General features: G+C 44.0%; 1 protein-coding gene across 1 annotated transcript in view; it reads right to left on the bottom strand.

Annotated features, from left to right (window-relative positions):
* Positions 1–19,385, bottom strand: part of LOC143006988 (cadherin-18) — a 55,997-nt gene extending 36,612 nt beyond the window's left edge. The window contains exons 1-3 of the mRNA XM_076158368.1: positions 19,143–19,385; positions 7,296–7,590; positions 2,322–2,441 (exon numbers count right to left, since the gene is read on the bottom strand). Of these exons, the coding sequence (XP_076014483.1) occupies positions 2,322–2,441; positions 7,296–7,590; positions 19,143–19,385 (658 nt within the window). The remainder of the gene's footprint in view (positions 1–2,321; positions 2,442–7,295; positions 7,591–19,142) is intronic.
* Positions 19,386–19,864: the final 479 nt, after the last annotated feature.

Genomic DNA, 19,864 nt, shown 5'->3' with positions numbered 1-19,864 from the left:
CTCCATATGCCATCATTACCCTTTGTCCTGGAACAATCTCCCCCCTTTGTAAGATCTGTCACTGGGGTATCAGGCCGGCAGTAACGAGGTCAACCTACACACATGAACGCGTCCACTTACAACTCTTTGAATCCTGCTCGTATTTAACGTGGGCGTTCCCGCAGGTTCAGTCCAGAGGCCACTTTTCTTCTTCCCACCTGTATTCCGAAAGACGTATGGCAGAAATACATCACTCATTTCTTGGTTTGGATGGTTTCTTTGTGCATTATTCCACATAATCACCAGGTTGAAACACGGCTGGCGGGGATGGAGAGAAGACGCGGAGGCATTTTTCAGCTCCCTCAGTGTGTCGCTTTAACGTGGCATTGTGCCGACTCCGCTTCTTAAAGGCTTTTCTTTGGGTAACGAAGGCGCAAACGAGTGCAATTGATCCGTGTGCAGCTTTGGCGGTGACCACTGGAGATCCTTGTCCTTATTTTGAGGGACTGCGGCGGTTTGTGCCGACTTGTGTAAATGAGTGAGCGTAGGTGGACCGGCAGTTTGCTGAGGCTGCAGCTGGCTTGGCTTTCGAACACACCCCACGCTGAATTACAACAAGAAACAAACCCGTCTGACGTGTCCAAAAGAGAGAGGGGGGGGGGGGGGATCATTGCGAAACAACACTGTCATGTTTTTTCACCGGAAAGTATTGCCAGCCCACATCTGATACTCAAACCTATGCAAGAAAACCCAATCTTCGCATGAAAATGGTCCCTTCTGCTGCTCCATCAATCCCGACCGCGTCTTCCCCCCGGAGACAAAGTCAGAATATTCAGCAATTCATTTGTGTTGCTCGTTCAGCAAAGACTGTGTTTTACATGAGGCCGTGCAGTCTCAAAGGAGCCAATCGCTGTTCAGACAGAAATGAATCAATTCACTCGGGTAAATTTGCTCATGTCAACCAACCGAGACAAGTGTGGAACACAGGCAGAGGAGGTGGAGGATGTTTCAACGGGAAACATTTGTTTTTTTACTCCACACAACATTTCTTTGATAGGTGAGGTTACTGCTTACTTCAACGTGAGAGAATCAAACAGAAAAATGTGACAGGCAAACCCATGATGAAACTAGAAGCGGACATCACAGTCCGTCTCTGTGTTGGTTTATCCAGGCTATGCTTCAAACAACATGCGTCAAAACTTCAAAAAGCGATGGAGGGAAACAAGTTAATTGTCTTCTTCTGTTGTGCACTTGATGATGAAAATGAAACGCAGATCTGACCAATCAGCCATGCTTGGTTTGGCAAAGTACTGAGCACAGAGCTAAAAATAGTTTAGGAAACATTCTGACCCTGACAACATGACAAGGTTTCTGTGATAGTTTCAATTTGGAGCTTTTCAGTCAAAGGTAGGAAACTAAAGACAATTACCTGAGAGTCTTGATGCATAAAACAGCACGGCTACAAGGGAGACTCATTTTGCAACGTCGGAAAGGCCTGTAAACAACTTTTAACTGGATGTGACCATACAGTGACTCACAGCACCACCGAGACTGCAAGAACTTTCTCCAACTTTATGAGGAAAGTCTTGATTTACATAATGTAAACTACCTGCTGTAGAAAATAAAAGGATTTTCCTAAATGTTGTGTTTTATTTGCTATTTGTCTCTCATTACTTCACTGAGAATACACAAGGATGAAAGCCCATGATGATACTGAGATACTTGTAGGAAACACGTATTCACTTTACTGAAGTGAGAGCTTGAAAGTGAGAGAATTCATCCATTTTCCAGCACAAACAGAAACACGCAGTCCCTTCACCGTCTATCTGAGATTTCTATTTGTCTCCCTCACACACGGAAGCAGAAATATTTCACCTCGTATAAAAGTTGTATATCTTGCACTCGGGAAGTTCCATTAACATTTAATGGCCGCGGGTCGAGTCCTCTCAAACAAAAGATGGATTTTGAAGCGGCGGTGTTTTCCTCTTTCAGACGGGCGGAAACAATGGCTTTCTGAGAGCTTCTCTACAAATATCTCCTTTGACCCCTGAAGAGTTAAGTTATGGCCCGGAAAGTGAAGATGGCGTGCTCAACGATGTGAGCGCCGCGCGTGCGTTCGGCCCATAACTCTACCGCCGCTGCTTCAGCTTTTATGATGTCAGACATGCAGCAATAACACAGCAGGATGTTCGCCGCCAAAGGTACGTGGTGCACAGATAAAACACAGAACACTGACAGAGGTTTTCACCCCCAAATTCTTCTTCGGGCCAGCAGTAATGATTGCACGCTTGCAGGAATGCATGTGTGTTTGTTTTTCCCAGCCGAGCACATTTATACCGCACCTGTTTTAGGGTCCACAGAGAAATATGGCTGTCCTTGTAGAATACTGTAGACTATCCTGGCGCTGTTCCCATAGGTGGGATCGTCAGCGTCGCTCGCTGTGACTTGTAACACAGACGTCCCTGAAAACAAACAAAGGGAAATGTTATTCCATGATTATTTTATGATTTCCAGGTCACGAACAAGGTGTTTTTTTGTAAGTTGTAGCTTTCTGGAGCTCTTTGGCGTCGACTTGCAAGTCTGCAGGCACAAACATCCTATCGGTCATACATCAATGGGTGATTAATTCTTAATGAGTGCTTCACGGAGTGGAGAGAGAGAATCTTTTGGATTTCATGGTCCGATTTTAGCTTCAGTGCAGTTGAGAAGAAGGAGACAGCACAAGCACTCTTTTAACCAAGGGCTTAACGTACTGCATCAAAATCAAATCATTTCATTATGTTATCGACTGTGTTTATCAGCAGGATGACTCAGAGTGATTTGAGACGATGCTCATGAAGGCACCCTTGGCCTGATGGTGGCGCTGTACAATTCTCTGGCTCTATCTGCCCCCATTTGAGCAAAAGTGCTTCATTTGATTGCATCATTGAAAGACAGATTGGAGAACTACTCAGCGTTGGCATAGGTAGGAATTCTTTTTTGGTGTTTTTTGTTGTCTCCAATGAGAAAACGGTTGAAATTTCACCTGAGCAGTTTGCTTTTTCATTCTTTGTTGGTGAAGTCAGATGATTATGAAATGATGAAGTCAAACTGACTGAAATGATGACTCACTGTTTACTCTGTTATTTAAAAGCACTGTTTGTAATTTAACACTCGATGTGTTGCTCAGGCGGCATTACAAGCTTCATCAACTCCTTCTAACTGTGTGATGAGCTCAGTGTAGCTGCACCACGAGCTCATATAATGCATTAGTATATATAATGAACACATTACCGTGGAGTAATGATATATGAGCTGAACGCTTTAACAATGCTGTTTTCTGTTGTTGCCCTTTGAGGATTTCCAGTAAATCAAAGCAGCCAGAGTCGATCCGCTCCGTCCTTGGCGATGTGAATGATTTTTCCCTGGAAATCTCAGTGGTGATGACAACAACACAACGCCCCCGATCTCCCTGAAACCCTGTCCAAGCACCTGTCGAGGGGAAATCTATTTGTTGCAACTTAAATACTTTTTGGCCTTATTAATGTGACGTGCAAAAAGAATGGTTATGTATTTCAATCATTTAATCAAGCTTGAGCAAAGCCTTTTCATCAAACCTGGGAAAAGAGCATTACATTTACTTCTCCAAGGTTTATTCAATATTTCCTTTACGTGTTTGTATTTTTTGTGATTGTTGCTCATCGTCAAACTCGCTGTGCTGGCCTGTAAAAGTCTGAAATGATGTTTTACTGCTGCTGTAACCTTCGTTTGGAAAAGGCAAAGACTTCCTAATGAGTTCAGACACTTCACAATGTAATATGATAGAGATTCTGGCAGAGGATTCACAGCCTAACAAGACCTGCTGAGTGCTCACCTGGAGCAAAATAAACCTGAAACTATTCCAAGATTTGGCAGGGACGCACATTGGGATTCCATGCACTCATCCTGGTTTGGTATCATCGAAATGATTGAATACTGTGGAATGATTTAGAGAAAAGTCAAATGTGACAAAGTTTCATGAGGAACCACATTGATATTTTTGCTCGACTCTCCTTCTCGCACCGCACATCATCATTTTTCTGTTAGGAAACCAGTCACATATTTCATCGCCACCGATTGGTTTCAATTCATCTGTCTCATCTGTCGGAACTTGACGAATTGCTGCGACCGAAGAAGGCTCTTTTAAAAGCTCCACTGTGCCTTTTTCTGAAATAAGATTATAGCCACCAGGTTCTTTTAATCCTCTCTTAGTGAAACGGAGCTTTATACAACAGTAAAGCTGCTGCCTTTGTTCATTTCTTTAAACGCTGCGCTCATTGTAACCTAACTGAGCAGCAATTAGTTAGATTTTGGTTCAATTATTCAATCACATTTTCAACTTTTCGACATGAGATGCAACTCAAAGTGCTTTGCAGAGATATTAGATGAGCAGGATAAAGAGCAGCCAAACAAATGATATATATTGGGTAACCGTGGCGACCATAGAGGGTACTGACGCCAAAGCATGCATACATAAAAAGGTTGGAGAAATGCCAAATAAAAACAAGGCTGGAATGATAGATATTAAATAAATTCAAAATCAAATTTTTCAGTTATGCATAAAGAATAAAGAAAAACATCATATAAATCACTAATAACTCATTAATGTAGCTTAAACATATGTTAAAAAGAGGCTCAGCTAGTTGAAGTGCCGCGCTTAAAGAGGACTGAATCATTTTACCCCAAACTCCCTTCGTCTTTGAAGGTCTTCACAGCGAGCATTGATCTGTGTTACATGATGGATGGTGCTATCTATTGGAAGCCGCATTTGAGAGGGTAAATAGAGGAAAATAAATCAAAATGTGTGTTCATCCCTCCGCACGCAAGCCTGAATCTCAATTGTCTTTTGTTTTTAGACGCTTCAGCTCTCACCGTCTGAGCAATTCGCCTCAATTTTCCTACATTATTTCCTAAAACATTCCACTTAATCATAACGACTCAACTCAACCCAGCCACAGCATCTGCCTGTACTTTTTAAGAAACATTATTAAACAGTAATTTTCCCAGAAGTGAAACGGTTGACAGGAAAGTGCGGCAAATAAAATCCGGCTCGTCCATTTATAGAACATTTCAACGGGGGAAGAGATTCAGTGACGGGAAATTGATACTCCTCTCAGCTCAGCCTCAAAAAATGCGATTCTACCCTTAAATGGGAAGTTTGAATGTAGCGTTGGAGTACCTGGCACATTCCCAGCTCATCAATTTAGACACTAAAGAAGAACATCGCTACCAATTAGCCGCCTCGCTCCCAGACAGCCCCTTCCTGCACTCGTGAGAGGCGGTATCGACGACTGCCGGGAGGATTTAGTGCTGCGGAGGGTGAGGACAGTTGATTGTTACGGCCGATTTGATGCCGCAGACGTCAAAACCAAAGAGGAATTACTTTAATGGCCAAAGAAAAAAAAAGGCGGGGGTGGTGGAAGGTAATTATTTTCCCCTTCACAGTCCCTGATTTCCTCCCTGGGGTCATCAATTGTGATTGATTCTTTTTGTGCGTTTTCAGCAAGAATTGGAGTTTTGAAATGAGAAGGCTTGTTAGAGGCGCACATAGTGGTTTGAGTACAGACAAAAGGTGCACGCACACACTTCTTATACACTCGTTAAAACCAATAGCGGTGTGATCTATGCCTGAAATAGAACATTACACACACCTTGGTCCTATGGCAGCTCTTAAACATGTTGACCCCAAATATGTCAATTTGAATCGATCAATTCCCGTCTACCTATGAGGTCGTTTACCGCTGTAACTAGATGACATCATCAGGTAAGCATCCAGCGTTCCCACCCATATTCTGACAAGATGGATGTGATTGCCCAAATATTATCACTTTGAATCTTCATTGGATTGCTTAATTCCCACGTTCTTTCAGGTTGGCTACAGAAGTCTGGACAGCCCACCTTCTTGTCAGAATACAGGCGGGAAAACAAACAAATGTGTTTAGCTACTGTGTGTATTGCCAGCTCAGGCCTAACGTGGCCAATCAGAACAGAGCTTTTCATGAGCAGGCCTCGGAAGATAATTGTTTGTTTTCACTTAGTGTTGGACTCCGGGGTTGTGGCATGAGGGTGAGTGGAAGTGAATCAGTGTGGCTTTTGGTCATTCGCAACAGTAAAGATTAAAAAAAATAACTCCAAAAGAAAATTGGAACACGGAAAATCTCGGTTATGTCCTTTTTAAAACTCATTAACACTGCATTCAATTATGCATCGCACAGTGTCCCTCAGAGGAGATGGAGTCGTGTACCTGACACATCGGGAACAGAAGCAAACACACTGGCTGGCAAAGTTCTATGTGTGTTTGCTCATGAATATTCATGACAGCAGCGAGGGAGATATTGACTGTTTATAAAGGGAGCGCCTACGTGTCTTTTGGGGTTTGCATATCTAATCGCTGTTGCACATTTCCATCTTCCTGCTGGGAGAAACTAATTCGAGAGCTTCATTTCCTCTTGCGACACGCATTTATGCTTCTTTTAAGTCAGACAGATACAAATGGATTGTTTTCAGAAGACTGTCCGCAACACAAATCTGCTATCACAAAGTGCTTTAGAGGCTCTCAGACAAGCAGTTTGTGCACCTTTCGGACAACCTACATATGTTTGCAAGGATCTCTGTGAATTATGTGAGCGCCACACTTTTGAGTCATTGTGCTGCAGGGCAGAATCCACTGGGCTGAGAGGAGAGTAGCTTTTGTTCAGCCGAGCTAAAAACAGAACGGCAGAAGAAAGAAACGAGGGGGGGGGTGAAAGGAAGATGCCACACGACGCCAGGCCTCAGAGGTGCGTGCGTGTGTGTATGTGTGTGTAAGCTTTTTTAACACCGTGATGTGGAGGACTGCACGGTCTCTATGGCAGGGATTGCTGCGGAGGCACTATTGAGTGCTTTGTAAAGACCAACCCATCCGGGAAACCATGGCAGAGAGCAGAAAGCGGAGATGAAAAGGAGGCTTACAGAGAATCAAACTGCCATATCACACTGGGTTACGGCGCGGTTTGATCGGACTTATCGGACACTTGGGCGTTCCTTGGACCGTCTTAGTGAATGGCTCGATCGGGATTCTGTCTGTTGACTGCTGAGATCCCCCTATGGCTCAGTCATGTTTAAGTATTGTACTCTGTTCCAGAGTGTTACAAGCCCCAATGTCCAATAATCACAATGTTGATGATGCTGCTCAATTTTTGCATTTGTAGCAATGCCATTGTGAATGAGTGTGAATGGAAAATATTTGTAATGCTGTCCTGAGTCAGACAGCGGCAGACGTCAAAGGGTTATGCAGCAATGTAGGCAGCATCACTCACCTAGTTCAGACATCTCAGGCACCGTAGCTACAAAGGGACCGTCTGGAAATTTGGGTGCATTGTCATTGATGTCTTGTACTTTGATGATGAATTCTGACTTTGGTTCCAGCGCCTCCTCCGTGTTGCGGTCCAAGGCCTGTGCGTGCAGGACGTAGTGCGTTTTCCTTTCCCGGTCCAGGCTCTTGGTGGCGTGAATGTCTCCCGTCACTTCGTCAATGATGAATATGGTCCCGGCGCCCTCCCCGCTCAGGATGTACCTGACGGATCCGTCGCCTTTGTCTGAGTTTGAGTGAAGCTGCAAGGAGAACCAGAGAGAAACGTTAAGGATTAAAGAGAATAGAACATTCACAAACACACATCTGAGCACTGTTTTTTATTTGGGTCATAAATATTTGATTCATGGTCGGGATTAATGATTTTCTAAATCTATAAAGCAAACACTTAGGGAAGGGAACGTCAACAGTAATGTGGGATTAGTTTATCTCACAAAAACTGACCCATTTATCTCTGATTTATACAACATTCTGCTGCTTGGCGCTCTAAAGGTCAATAACATAATAAAGCCAGACTTATACTGGATTATTCAAGGCCGATACACACACACCAAATTTAAGATAAAGATTATGATCAATACGTGTGTAACATTTTTGCTATAGATACTTCAAAAGTCATATTAAATAATTGTGACATTTGCATTAGAGTTACAATGAAATACTTATTTAGATTATAATCATCAAAGTAAATGAAATGTTTTGTGAAACATTTACTGGAAAGGAAATCAAGCACAAATCTAAACCTGCATCACAAGTAATAAGGGATAAATAGGTGCAAAAATGTAAAACATTCCCACACCTCCGCTCCCCTCTTGTGCATTTACTGCTCTGTGCAACATTTCATAACCAAATGTAGAAACATGAACTATGCATGTGATGTAGCAATTGTTGAGTAATTGTGATGTGAATTGTTTTGACATTCAAAACCTGCAAAATATCTGCCAATTTTGTCCACATGACACATTCTTAATAGGAGGTGGAAGCCAAGCGTACCACCTGCACTGCAGTTACTGCAGCATTTGTTGTTGCCCAAACACTTTCTAAAACATTTATCCCCAGTTTTCTAACAAGGTCTTTCCCACAGCAGTAAGTCTTCAGCATTACGGCCCCACGTGTCGGCTCTCCAACCAGAACAGAACGCGCACAACAACACTCTGAGACCATTTCATTATTCAATACTCCATTCTAAAGCTCCAAACAAATACGAGTATCTTGAGAGATAGTTTTTTTTTTTTTTCTTTGGGGGGACGGGAGGTTGGAAGACAGAACCTCTCCTTCCTCACCAGGAGAGAGGAAGTGAGAAGGAAGTGAGCCTCATGTTCAGCCATAATTGAAACCAAGAGGATTGAGGCTTTCATGCCAATCGCTCAGCTGGGTGTACAGCACTACTGGATTTGCGCCATGGCAACATCCCTCAGAACACTTTCATTTTCACACATGAATAAAACATGTGATGAAACTTTTCACGGCAGAACACGCTACACACACACAGTTTTTTGTTTTAAAAAAAGACTTACAAACCGCTGCTACATATTTTTACATATGTTCTCGATTCGCATCGACGAGCTGTGAACACCATTTGAATTCCTGACATACAGAGCGACCGACAGAGAGCATAGAGTCGACATAAAGTGAGGGTTCACGCCTCCCTCCAAGCCCACTCACAGGGCCCACATGCTGGGGAACACAGGAGCCCTCCCCACCCCTCTGGAGCTCCAGCTGTCTGGGGGAGCTCACCTCCCTTCATCCTTCCACTTTAACTTGTTCTTCCTAATTGTTATTCTATAGGATATACCAAAAAGCATGCAAGTAACGCAGTAAATTATTCACGCGGTAAACAAATTAACGTCAAAACTGGATGAAAAACCATTTAATCGCAAACACTTCGGCAGAGGTGGGTCTTCTGCTGCCAAACGGCAATTAGCGGCGTTTGTCAGCTGCAAACGAAGTCTGACACTCAGCACTTGGATGCGTCGGTTTGCAAAGGCAACACTAGCCAACTGAAACTAACAAACAGGGACATAATTGAGATTTACAAGAAGCGAGAGAGTTGACAAGTAAATTCATTCGTCCTGACATTGCATTTAAATAGATTTTTTAGGATAGTTTTGTGGCATTTTACATATATTTGTGTACCTGGACTCGGCTTTAAGACTGGTTAGATTTGTATGTTTTTGCATATCTGGATGTCTTCCCAAAATCAATCAAAATTCATTCTGGGCAGCAGTACAGCAGCTTCAGTGAAACGTGAAACTGTAGTGGCGCCAGTAATGCGGTTACATTCAAGTGCAACTCAAGGCGGCTGGACTCGCTGCTTCCGAGAGATGAAGAAGATGAAGGGGAGAAGTGGAGCAGAATGCAGGATCCCGGTAGCTCTTAAAACCCGCCAACACATTACGATGAGACACCCGTGTCCACACCCAAAGGCCACCCACTCAAAAGCTGAACAGAAGCAGAGCACCTACGCCACAATGGAGACCAAACTGTTAGAAACTGGAAGAGTGAATAGCTGTTTTCTTATTTAAAAACGATTAAATAACAATTTGAACAGAGACTTTGGAGGGGTCAAACTGTCATTACCAATGTCCGGGATATTTTAATTTGAAGTTGCGACTCTCCTTGAAGGAACTGCAGATACTAGAACTGACACTCCAGTAGCCTCAATCACAGATGAGTAGGAAAGTTTTGTTGTTTTGTTTGTTATATTGTTTGTTTATATTTGTACACTTTGAACAGCTGCTCCCTATAGAGCGACCCTGGTGCCTCACGATCTTCACAGGCCGCTAATCCGGGTTAATCACCGGCACATTTCAGGTTTCCACTCGAAACAAGATTCAGCCTGAAAATGAGCTAGTCTAGTTTCACAGTAACCTAAATAACCCAAACAATTCGTCATGGTGGCGCTCACGTTTATTCAGAGCGTCGCACACTGCAGGCGCTATCCACCAAGACCCAAATATGGCCCTAGCTCTCTCTCTTCATCTCTTTTGAACTGAGTTTGTGTTGTCGTACCGATGTGCCTGATGTTCAACTCTCATTGCTTTCATTTGCAGACATGTTTCAAGTCTACAACTGTCACTTCTGCAATGTACTTATCACTAAAAAAAGTAGTACCAACAGCAGAAACACTGCTCCAAATCGAAGAAAAAAATATGTCAACATCAATCAGGATGAGTCACTTTCATGAACGCCACACATACTCCTACACACGTACATACACACATTAACAAGCTGAATGGCAAAGGTTCGCAGGCCAAATCTAATCAAAAGCTGGGCTAGCGAATAAATGACTAATTGGAAATCCGCCCGTGATTGCCGCCGCGGCTCACCATGAACGTGAGCGTCCTTCCCGTGCTTAATATTAAGCATGTAATTAGACGCAGAGTCAAAGGTCTCGATGAATCAGGTGGATAATCAGCTGCTAGATTGGACTTCTATAAAAACACAACCACCTCCAAAGCACGGACTCAGAGTGTGTTTGCTCAATATTGGTTTTTCTAAGAGAGAAATTACTGTTAGCACTTCTCTAATATTTGATCTGTTGGAGCTGTAATGGTTTCAAGCAATTACAGCTGAAATTGTAGCATTGTGGAGATATTTGGTGTTCAGTTACCTCGTTAGGTCTTTAAATGGACCCTTTGGATCCATGAACACGCATTAAAGCCTCTAAAAGCTACTCTACATGAACTTAGATGTATAGTTAGATACAAATATGTTCACCTATGAACCTTTGACCCTGAACCCTCTGTATCTTGTTATGGATTTCTAACCTATAGTTACTTCTGCACGCCTTCTCTCATCAGTCTGCAGCTTGTGTCACCTCATAACGTTATTTAGCTGAGAGCATGATAAGGCGATATAAATGCAGGGCGTCGTAAGGACAAATAGAAGAAGAAAATAGATTTAGCATCATTATAGATACAAGTTTTGCAGACATGGTCAGTGAACGCAACATAACACCAAGGTAAGCGACCTAGATCGGACGTAAACAACCTGACTAAAATCGTTGCATTTGGTCGCAGTATCGCTTTAACACATGTCAGCAGTGTGTGTGGCCATCCAGCAGAGGAAAAAGAAGAATCAATCTAAATGTACGGAAACCCTTGAACACAGACAGACGCTCTGTGAAATCAGAGGCAACATCAGAAGGAACGCTCGATAAATGTTTGCAAAGGGTGGTGCTTTGACCTCTGTGACCTTCCTCCACGGCAAAGACTTAAAGGAATCTTCTTCCTCCACGGGGCATCAAAACAAGGGATTGTGTTTATCTCTCAGCCCCGTTGGCTGACTTTATTAAAGACGTCAGGAATAGATGACTGGCATGTGGCTGGCGGCTCGCAGCTGGCAATGCATTTCAGAGGAGTTTAAAGAGATCAACAGAGTCTGGGGCTCTGAAGACGCTAGCAAAAACACTCCAATCTCTTGAAGAAACCTCACTTATAATTTCATCAGACGCCCCTGGGGGAGCAGGAAAGTGTGCCTTTACTTTCTTTTGTCAACAGATGCACAGTTTCCGTGTTTGGTTTTGCGGTCGTCTGTGTGCTCGTTGTCAGCAGTCTCCTTAAACTGTTTGTGTTCCGTAGCTAATTGGAGCTCGCAGCCAAACAGTTTACGCTTGGCTTTACCTCCTCTCCTGTCAGGTGCGGAAATCAATTACGAGGTAGGACGAGTTTTAAGGAAGACAACAGTTCAGCAACCTAATATCTGTGATATTAGTCAAGTACTGTAACTTCTGTAACAACGCTGCTGGGTAATGTGGAGTATAAACATCAAAGGGAGCAAGATCAACTTTGTAACATCAAAAAAGTTCCAGCCTGTTGTTCCTGAAGAAAACACGCTAATAGTTACAGAATTGTAGAAAAAAAAGGAAGAAAAACAAGAAAACACTACAAACTTAATACCTCAACCAAGGCCAAACATCTCTCAGTCGCCATATTAACAAAACCTCCATTTTTGTGTCTATACGTCCAGCAGATGTCTGTAGTTTGACTTAAACTGGTACGGTCACTCTTTTTTCTTCTTATTCAACATTAATAGCTTATTAGCATATTGCTTCATCAGCAAAGAATTCCAGTATTCTGAGTGTAAGAAAAATGGTTCAGCGAATAAGTAATTATCTGCGTCTGTCCTCAGCCATTTCTGTTTTCAGTTTCTTCCATTATCCTGCAGCCATTTTAATCCACCAGCTGTAAACAAAATATAAAAGTTGGTGAAGAGATCTGAAGGAAACTTGGTGGACTGTTCCGCCATGGGGCCACAGAAGTTTCCACACAGACCAGCTGAAGGGCTGTAAAAGCACACAACACTTGGAAACGTTAATTTAATGCCATTAAACTTGCATCAGCGCCGGCCCGCTAACATAACACGGAGGCATCAGGGCATTCAGTGCTGTTAAATTATTCCACCAAGCAAATAAAAAGATGATCGCCGGTGCTGTGATGTCGGCCGGAATGTAAACGATCACGTCTTACGTCTGCAGTCAAGCAAACATGTCCGAAATCAGCTGTGAGCAAAGGTCCGACCAGTGGAATCGGCGCAAATTCACAATTACACAGCACCAGCAGAGGGATTTGCTCTCCTGAACGACTCCCAGACTCATTATCATTTGTTACACGCTTCGACCTTGATCCAGTTTACTCTGCTGGTCTTCTCCTTTTGATTCTGCAGATCCCACTAATGTATTTGCCTAGTGGCCCTGTGTACCCGCAACTTTTGTGCTGGCAAATGGCATTTGTGAGAGTTTGGTCCGTGCAGATCCAGATGATGTATGTGTCAGGCTGACTCGCCTCTTATGCATCAGGATGATCGATACCTCTGCCAAGGACGCTAGGGTTTTAATCTGGTTTGTTTGTTTGATGAAGTGAAGGTGATCTGGCATCTGCTGCTGTGGCCAAGGAGCTAGAAATCATTTCCAAAAATTAACCTAACAGACTCACTTGGTTTCTTTGGCATTTTTATGATTTTATCATTTCTTTGGTGTTTTATTTGTGGTTCATATAAGATCTGCCAGACTGAAACATACATTTATAACAACACAGTAATGGATTTGCTGTAACAATTTTATCCAACAACAACAGGTACTACTAACACTACTACAAACTACTGCAGGTTACTCGTATAATGAGTGCTAACGGTGGCAGATATTGACATGATAGGATTATTATCGTCTTTCTCTTTGAGCCAGTATATTACTTTGTCTGGGCTTGTTCAGCTTTGGCGGGGGTATGGAGGTATGCGCTCTGATCATTACTGCTGCAGTTATTGGTGAAGTGAAGAACAAGAAAATGCGTCGGTTTAACATTCAACAAATCTACAGTTAAAAAAATAAAAAAATATATAATGAGGAGAGAATAAAGTCGTCATTTGCGCTGATTAAACCTGAGCAGATCTATAACAGAGTTTCTGTGCGTTTAACTTTCAATAAGACATCAAATCCGAGCCTGCAGGCTGCAGGGGAGCGCAGCACATCTGCTCAGACAAATGGCTGCTTTGACTTCTGTCATACATCACTGTGAGCGTAACATCTGTGAACATCAGCTTGTGACTTCAGAGACCTTTGGTCCAAATATGGTTTTAAGTATTCATTATCAATAATAATATTTTTCTGCCGAGGGCCAATGAGCTCTGTCTGCGTTTATTTGTCCAAGTTGTGAACGGTAGCCAATCATAGAGAAAAGCCAGCGGACGATTTTGCCTCGACCTGTGTGTGTGTCTGCTGTGCACAGTAACTGATCCACAATGTTCAGAGCGACAGAAAAGTGTTTTAAATTATTTATTAGTCGAGGCCAAGTTATGCAATATGCATGCCTTCTACACACTTCTTGCACCGTTGTAGGTCAACGTTCTTTAACTGAAGCTCCGCCCCCCAAATACCTTAACATCACAAACAATAATTTGAATTGTAATTTTGTACTCTGGGATGAGCGGATGCTGAGAGAGCAGGTGAGCCATATCATAAATTTTTGATAGTATTCCCATGGTAAACATCGTCTTTTGGTGGAAAACAAAAGTTATTTCCCTCAGATAACCAAACATTCTCCTCCAGTCTCCCTAGGCGACACACACTAAAGTAAACACTTCCTGTCGCGAGGCAGAAATGTGACGCGCTGATCGATGCATTCCTCCTCCTCTGCCATCGCCGAAGGCTGCTCCAGGAAATGTACGGCTTTACCTTTTTGTTTTCTCCACATCGCTCTTCTTCTCTCTGCGTCAGGGCTCTACTTCCGACGTAACCAGCGAGTATTCGAAAACAAACAGTGGGCGGCAAAATGAGCAGGTCGTTCGTTAAAAGCTGCGCCGCCAGGCCTGCTGATGCCAAAACGGTGAAGGTGAAATGAGGTGGGAAGAAGAGGAGAATGCGCCCTTGTTGATGATGTGCCCGGGATTCATACTTGTAATTAAAAAGGGCGGATGGGATGGTTTCTGATTAAATTTCAGCTCCTCCACTTCACTCGAGAGGTACACGTGAAAAGTGGGCGTGTCTGATTGTCTGATTATCGCCACGTTTATGCCAATCAGACCCTCTCGAGTGCCATGTTAACGTTCTCTGCGATTGATTCGTAACAGTCGCGGTGAACGCTGATGATGGCTAATGACCCCGTGCAGCAGGAGGAGGCGATGAGGAGCTTGATGAGCACGAGCCGTTGGCACGTCGCAGCGATCCGCCCCAGTAGTTGTCCTCTGTTTTTGACATCTGCAGGGGAGTAGATTCCTTTACTTTATTCCTTTACATTACACTATTCTCCTCTAGGAAATTTTGCCCAGGATAGATCACTGATATCATTTTTTTGTAAGCAGGAGCGTTTTGGAACCTGGAAGTCCCATTAATCACGTAGTTTGTTTTTAAGTTTTTGAGGCCTAAAAATGCGAACAAAGGTTTAGCCTTTGCATCATCACGTCACGACAGTGCCTGACAGTCGCCTGATTCTGTCATGCCACTCGCCACTCTCCATTTCCAGCTGCATGAATAAAACATTTGGCCACCTTCTAAGCGGTCACCACTTTCTTCAAACGAAGGCAGAAGAAGACAGAGGGGCGATTCCTTGCTTGTCTGGATTGAAGCACTCATTCTGTCACTGCGTTTATTTTTCAGACCGCTTGGCGTCTTCGGTTACGGTGCTTTGTATTCTGCGCGGGAGGTTTGGGATTTGCCGTCACCGTCTAAAAATCACCCAGTGGTCCATAACCTGCCAAACGACATCAAAGCCCCACGCTGAGCTGACTGACGTGGAGACATTCACGCCTCCTGACGGGATAGTGGCTACTCTTCTCTCTCCTATGTGGACGCCGCCTGTCCCCCGACCATACATTGGCGTCTCAGTCACAAAACTGTCATTTCCCAAACACATCAACCCCCCTCTGCCTAAGAAAGGTATCACAAGGGATTATGGGAAACCTCAAGGGGATTAAAAATGTCCCTGTTAGTCTGACTGCTTCACTTATTCCCAGACGTCATGCTGTTCTATCCTGCGTCTTTTTCCTGATGTATCAACGTAAAGCACACACACGACACAGCCGACTGCTTCTCGCTTTGTGGTGAACTTGTCAGTTACCTCCAACAAGGAGATTAAGTTTCAGTTCTTTTCCTCAGTTGGCGTTGGTGTAAGATGACTCAAAAGGTTATCAATGTGTTTGACGCGCTCTGTGATCCTCCTCCTGATTGGTCCATTCAACTGTCTTAACAATGGCCGCCGAACTTGCCAACGGTGCGATCGGAGTGTCTGCTCCAGTTTCACATTGCTAAGCTCCTTTGTGTCGTTTAGAGACGAACGTTCTTTCTTCTCGTGTTTGACCTTGCACATTCCTCGGGACGCATTGTGTTGGCCGCTGCGCAATAATTGAAATTTGTCCTTCTGCGTGCCGTGTGCGCCTTGTATCTTATCGTGGAACGTCTGTTTGCGAAATTAAAACTTTTGATGAAAGCAATTATCGACAAAGGCGACTCCCCAGAGGAAACCGGCTCGTCTGCTGCTGCTCCCGACGGTCCAGAGTTTTTTAATCAAACAGAGGGAGGAGAGAAAAACAACGCAGCTCCGTACGTGCTGAGTGCATTAATCCTCCTCCTCCTCCTCCTCCCCCGCCGTCTTCATCTAATTAAGGGTCATTCTGTCTCCTGGACACATTAGGACATGGCACACAAGTCCCAGCCCACATAATTAAATGTTTTTGTGCTAACCATCTGGAGACCCCATCTCTTTAAACATGCGTGTCAAATTGACTCCTTAATAATGTTGATGTTTGTTCCCAGAGCTTTATTATCGGTTTGTGTTTATTTAGCATTCACCAGCACCACAAACACAAACACAACTCCACACACGACACAAACAGCCTTAAGGAAGAAATGAAGTGGGCTCATCATCACAGACCAACCAGCCAGCAAACCAAACACGCAGGAATCCAGAAGAGTAACTGCTCAATGATTATCTGACACTTTAAATATGTTGCAGACCAACCTCCTGTGAATGCTGGGATGTTCATTTATATGCTTCATTCGAACATTTAACACAGTTTTCATAAATGTTACGATTCTGAAGAGGAAACACTTCCAAAAATAGTATCTTTGTAGGTTATTGTGAGTAAGGCTTGTGTAATCATATCATGTCTGTGTCTCTCTTCTCTTCCAGGTCTGTAAGTCTTTGTATAGACCCTTATGGATCAAAGGGACACTTGTTAACGCCTCTAAAAGCTTCGCTACATAGAGCTATACGTTAAGTTAGATACCAGTATCTTCACTTTAACTGTTTTCCTATGACCTTTGACCATAAAATGTGAATGAAGATATGAGCTTTTATCTCGGCACAGGGGATCCATTCACATTGATCCACAAAGGTTCCATTCTACAGACTCCAGATGCAGCAAATGAATGCAAACCATCTCCACGCTCCAACTTACAACTAACATAGAACACTTTGGATAGTGTTTCACCGCATACTCCCTCATACATCACAATATCCATCCATCCGACATTCCCGCTTATCCTACAGTGTTAAGGGTCACGGGAGACGGGAGACGATGGCAGAGGTCACTGGGCGAGTGCCAGGGTCCGTCCTGGACAAGCTCGCCGGTCCACACTTTACACTCCTGTCTGTGCCTTTGGGTGAGTTTTATAGTTCACCTCACTCTGCACACCTTTGGAGGAACACACAGAGGACACAGCACCCTCCCACAAACACCCACGCACACACACACAGGAAGTCCCCAGTGGGATTCAAACCCGGGTTGTTCTTGCTGATGTAGATAATACTGTGTCTCCCCTTGTTAACAGAGCTCTCCTCCATTCCATAAGCTTATCGACAGTCTGCCTCTTTGAATCTGCTGCAGACGTCTTCGCTCAGACACAATGCCGCGTAAAAGCTAGGCTAACGACTTGTTTAGATTATACGCTACGCTCATGCGGTTAACTTTATGTACAAAAGAAAAAAACAGTCTTTCTTTTGACGTACGCGGATATTTGCAAAGTTTCATTCAATAACACAAAGTGATATTTGCTGTTTTTACCCCGCTCGGGCTCATTTCCCTCCCTATTCTCCCTTCAAATTGTCTTGAGGAAATCCGGACACACTCGCAGCCGGAGCGACGGCGCTGTGGCCTCCTCCCCGCTCTCCTTCTCGCCGAGCGCAACGGAGGGGGATTAGCCTGCGTCTGAGTGCCTGGAATAATGATCATGAAAACACATTTTCGCATTTCAGGAGATAAGGGGCAGACAATCTGCAAGCCGAGGACTTAGCCAGGTCCCAGCGGTTCCACGTAGAGTGAACACACAAGTCACCGACTAAAGCCATGCTCAAGCGCCACTATGAACGCCCCCTGCTGTTTGGGCAGTGTTACATCAGATCTCAAGTGCAAAATTACTGTATAGCCAGGAGTGAGAAGCCTGCAGAGGTTAATAATATTGTGTAATACTGTAAAAGGCAGGAAGAAAGGAGATATTTATCCACGTTTCCTCTCTCCTGTGACTGTGGAGAACAAACTGGATTTTAGAAATATTTGTGGTTCCCTTACCAGATCCATGAGTCTTTGAATGGATCATTATGGATCCATGAACAAGTTTGATATGGTTCAACAACGCCTCATGGATCTCTATCCTATATGAACCCCCGGGTGTCCTCTAATTATCCCATAATTTCGTAAAATCGGCCGCACGTAACTTTAAGAGTTTCAGCATCCATACATTAAAATCTTCATCCAGAAAAAACAAACTCAGGGGCAAGGCTCCACACCAGGCGCAGCAGGCGGCAACTCCCATCAGTCATTCTGTAAAGGCAGCGCGGCGATATAACATTTGCAAAATATTCTAACTATCAAAGCGCCTAAGCTTACCCGGTCCCCAAAGCACGACTGTCCAATTTCTCACCGTGGCGGTTCATCTCCCCACCAAGAGATCAAATGTGGACTCATTTCCCACAGAGAGACCAAATCTTATATTTCATTTCAAAGATGGTTTGATGTAGAGGGCCATTCTCACTTTCCAACTTAATCCACTCCGCTGTTGCTGGAGTGCTCAGCGTGCTGAGAGTCTCTCCTTAATTGCGGTGAATAAAACATTTTTTTTCTCGTGTGTTATCTACTCGTTCAGCACACCTTCACAGATCAGACTGAATTTCCATATCACAAGACCCCGAAACTGCACATACGTACAATGCCGACGTGGCAATCTGGCTCCATAGAACAGCTTGCACCAGCTGTAACCCATTTCTTAATAAACAAGACAACAGGGGGAAATGCTTAATAAGCAGTTCAAGTAAACTTCAGTGGGATTAAAAAGTTACATTCAATTTGAAAAATAGAATCTTACCTTTCCCACATACTGAGCGTCTGGTCCCAAGTGTTCTTCTAAAACAAAGAATTGGTTCCAGATCCAACCACGCTTGGGCCTGTGGTGCACCTCCGTCTCCCCGTTGGCCAGTTTGGTCTGGTTCCTGGAGGGCACCTTTGAGGACACCTTGGCAGGCACGTGGTGGCCTGCCCCGCAACACCTCTGGATGAAGCAGAGGCAGACCAGAAAGGGACAGAGACAGGAGGTGGTGGGTATCCTCATGGTGGTGTTTGTAAAGTTATCCCTGTGTCCTCCCCACCGCCACCGCCGCCTCTGACACTGGCCACCGCCGCAGACGCCCGCGAGGTAGTCTCGGCAATGAAAAGGGTTTCTAAATCCAATCCGAGAGAATAGCTGTCCTCGTAGATCCTTTAAGATTCATGGCTCATATCCAGAGGTTCGAGATGGGGCCGAAAAAAAAGCTCGAAAAGCATATTTACATTATGGAATTCCTCAGAATGTGAGATACAGCGCCAACAGAGGTCAACTTCTGGGTGGAACTACCAAGAGCAGAGATTAATCCCAGCAGCCATTTTTGATTTCCTGAGAGAGAGAACGAGAAAGAGAGGGAGGGAAACACAGCGTTAGACTTTGATACATGTTAAAAGCTAAACGTCCACTAAATCTTCCCAATTAAATTGCAACTCCTAAAGCCGCGCACATGAGAAGGAGCGCAACAACTGACCCACCGCTACAAACTA

This window comes from Genypterus blacodes, unplaced genomic scaffold (assembly GCF_046128005.1).
Source record: "Genypterus blacodes isolate CSIRO-AG114 ecotype Tasmania unplaced genomic scaffold, CSIRO-AGI_Gbla_v1 ptg000076l_1, whole genome shotgun sequence".
NCBI lineage: Eukaryota > Metazoa > Chordata > Actinopteri > Ophidiiformes > Ophidiidae > Genypterus > Genypterus blacodes.
This window is presented reverse-complemented; position numbering and strand designations above follow the sequence as displayed.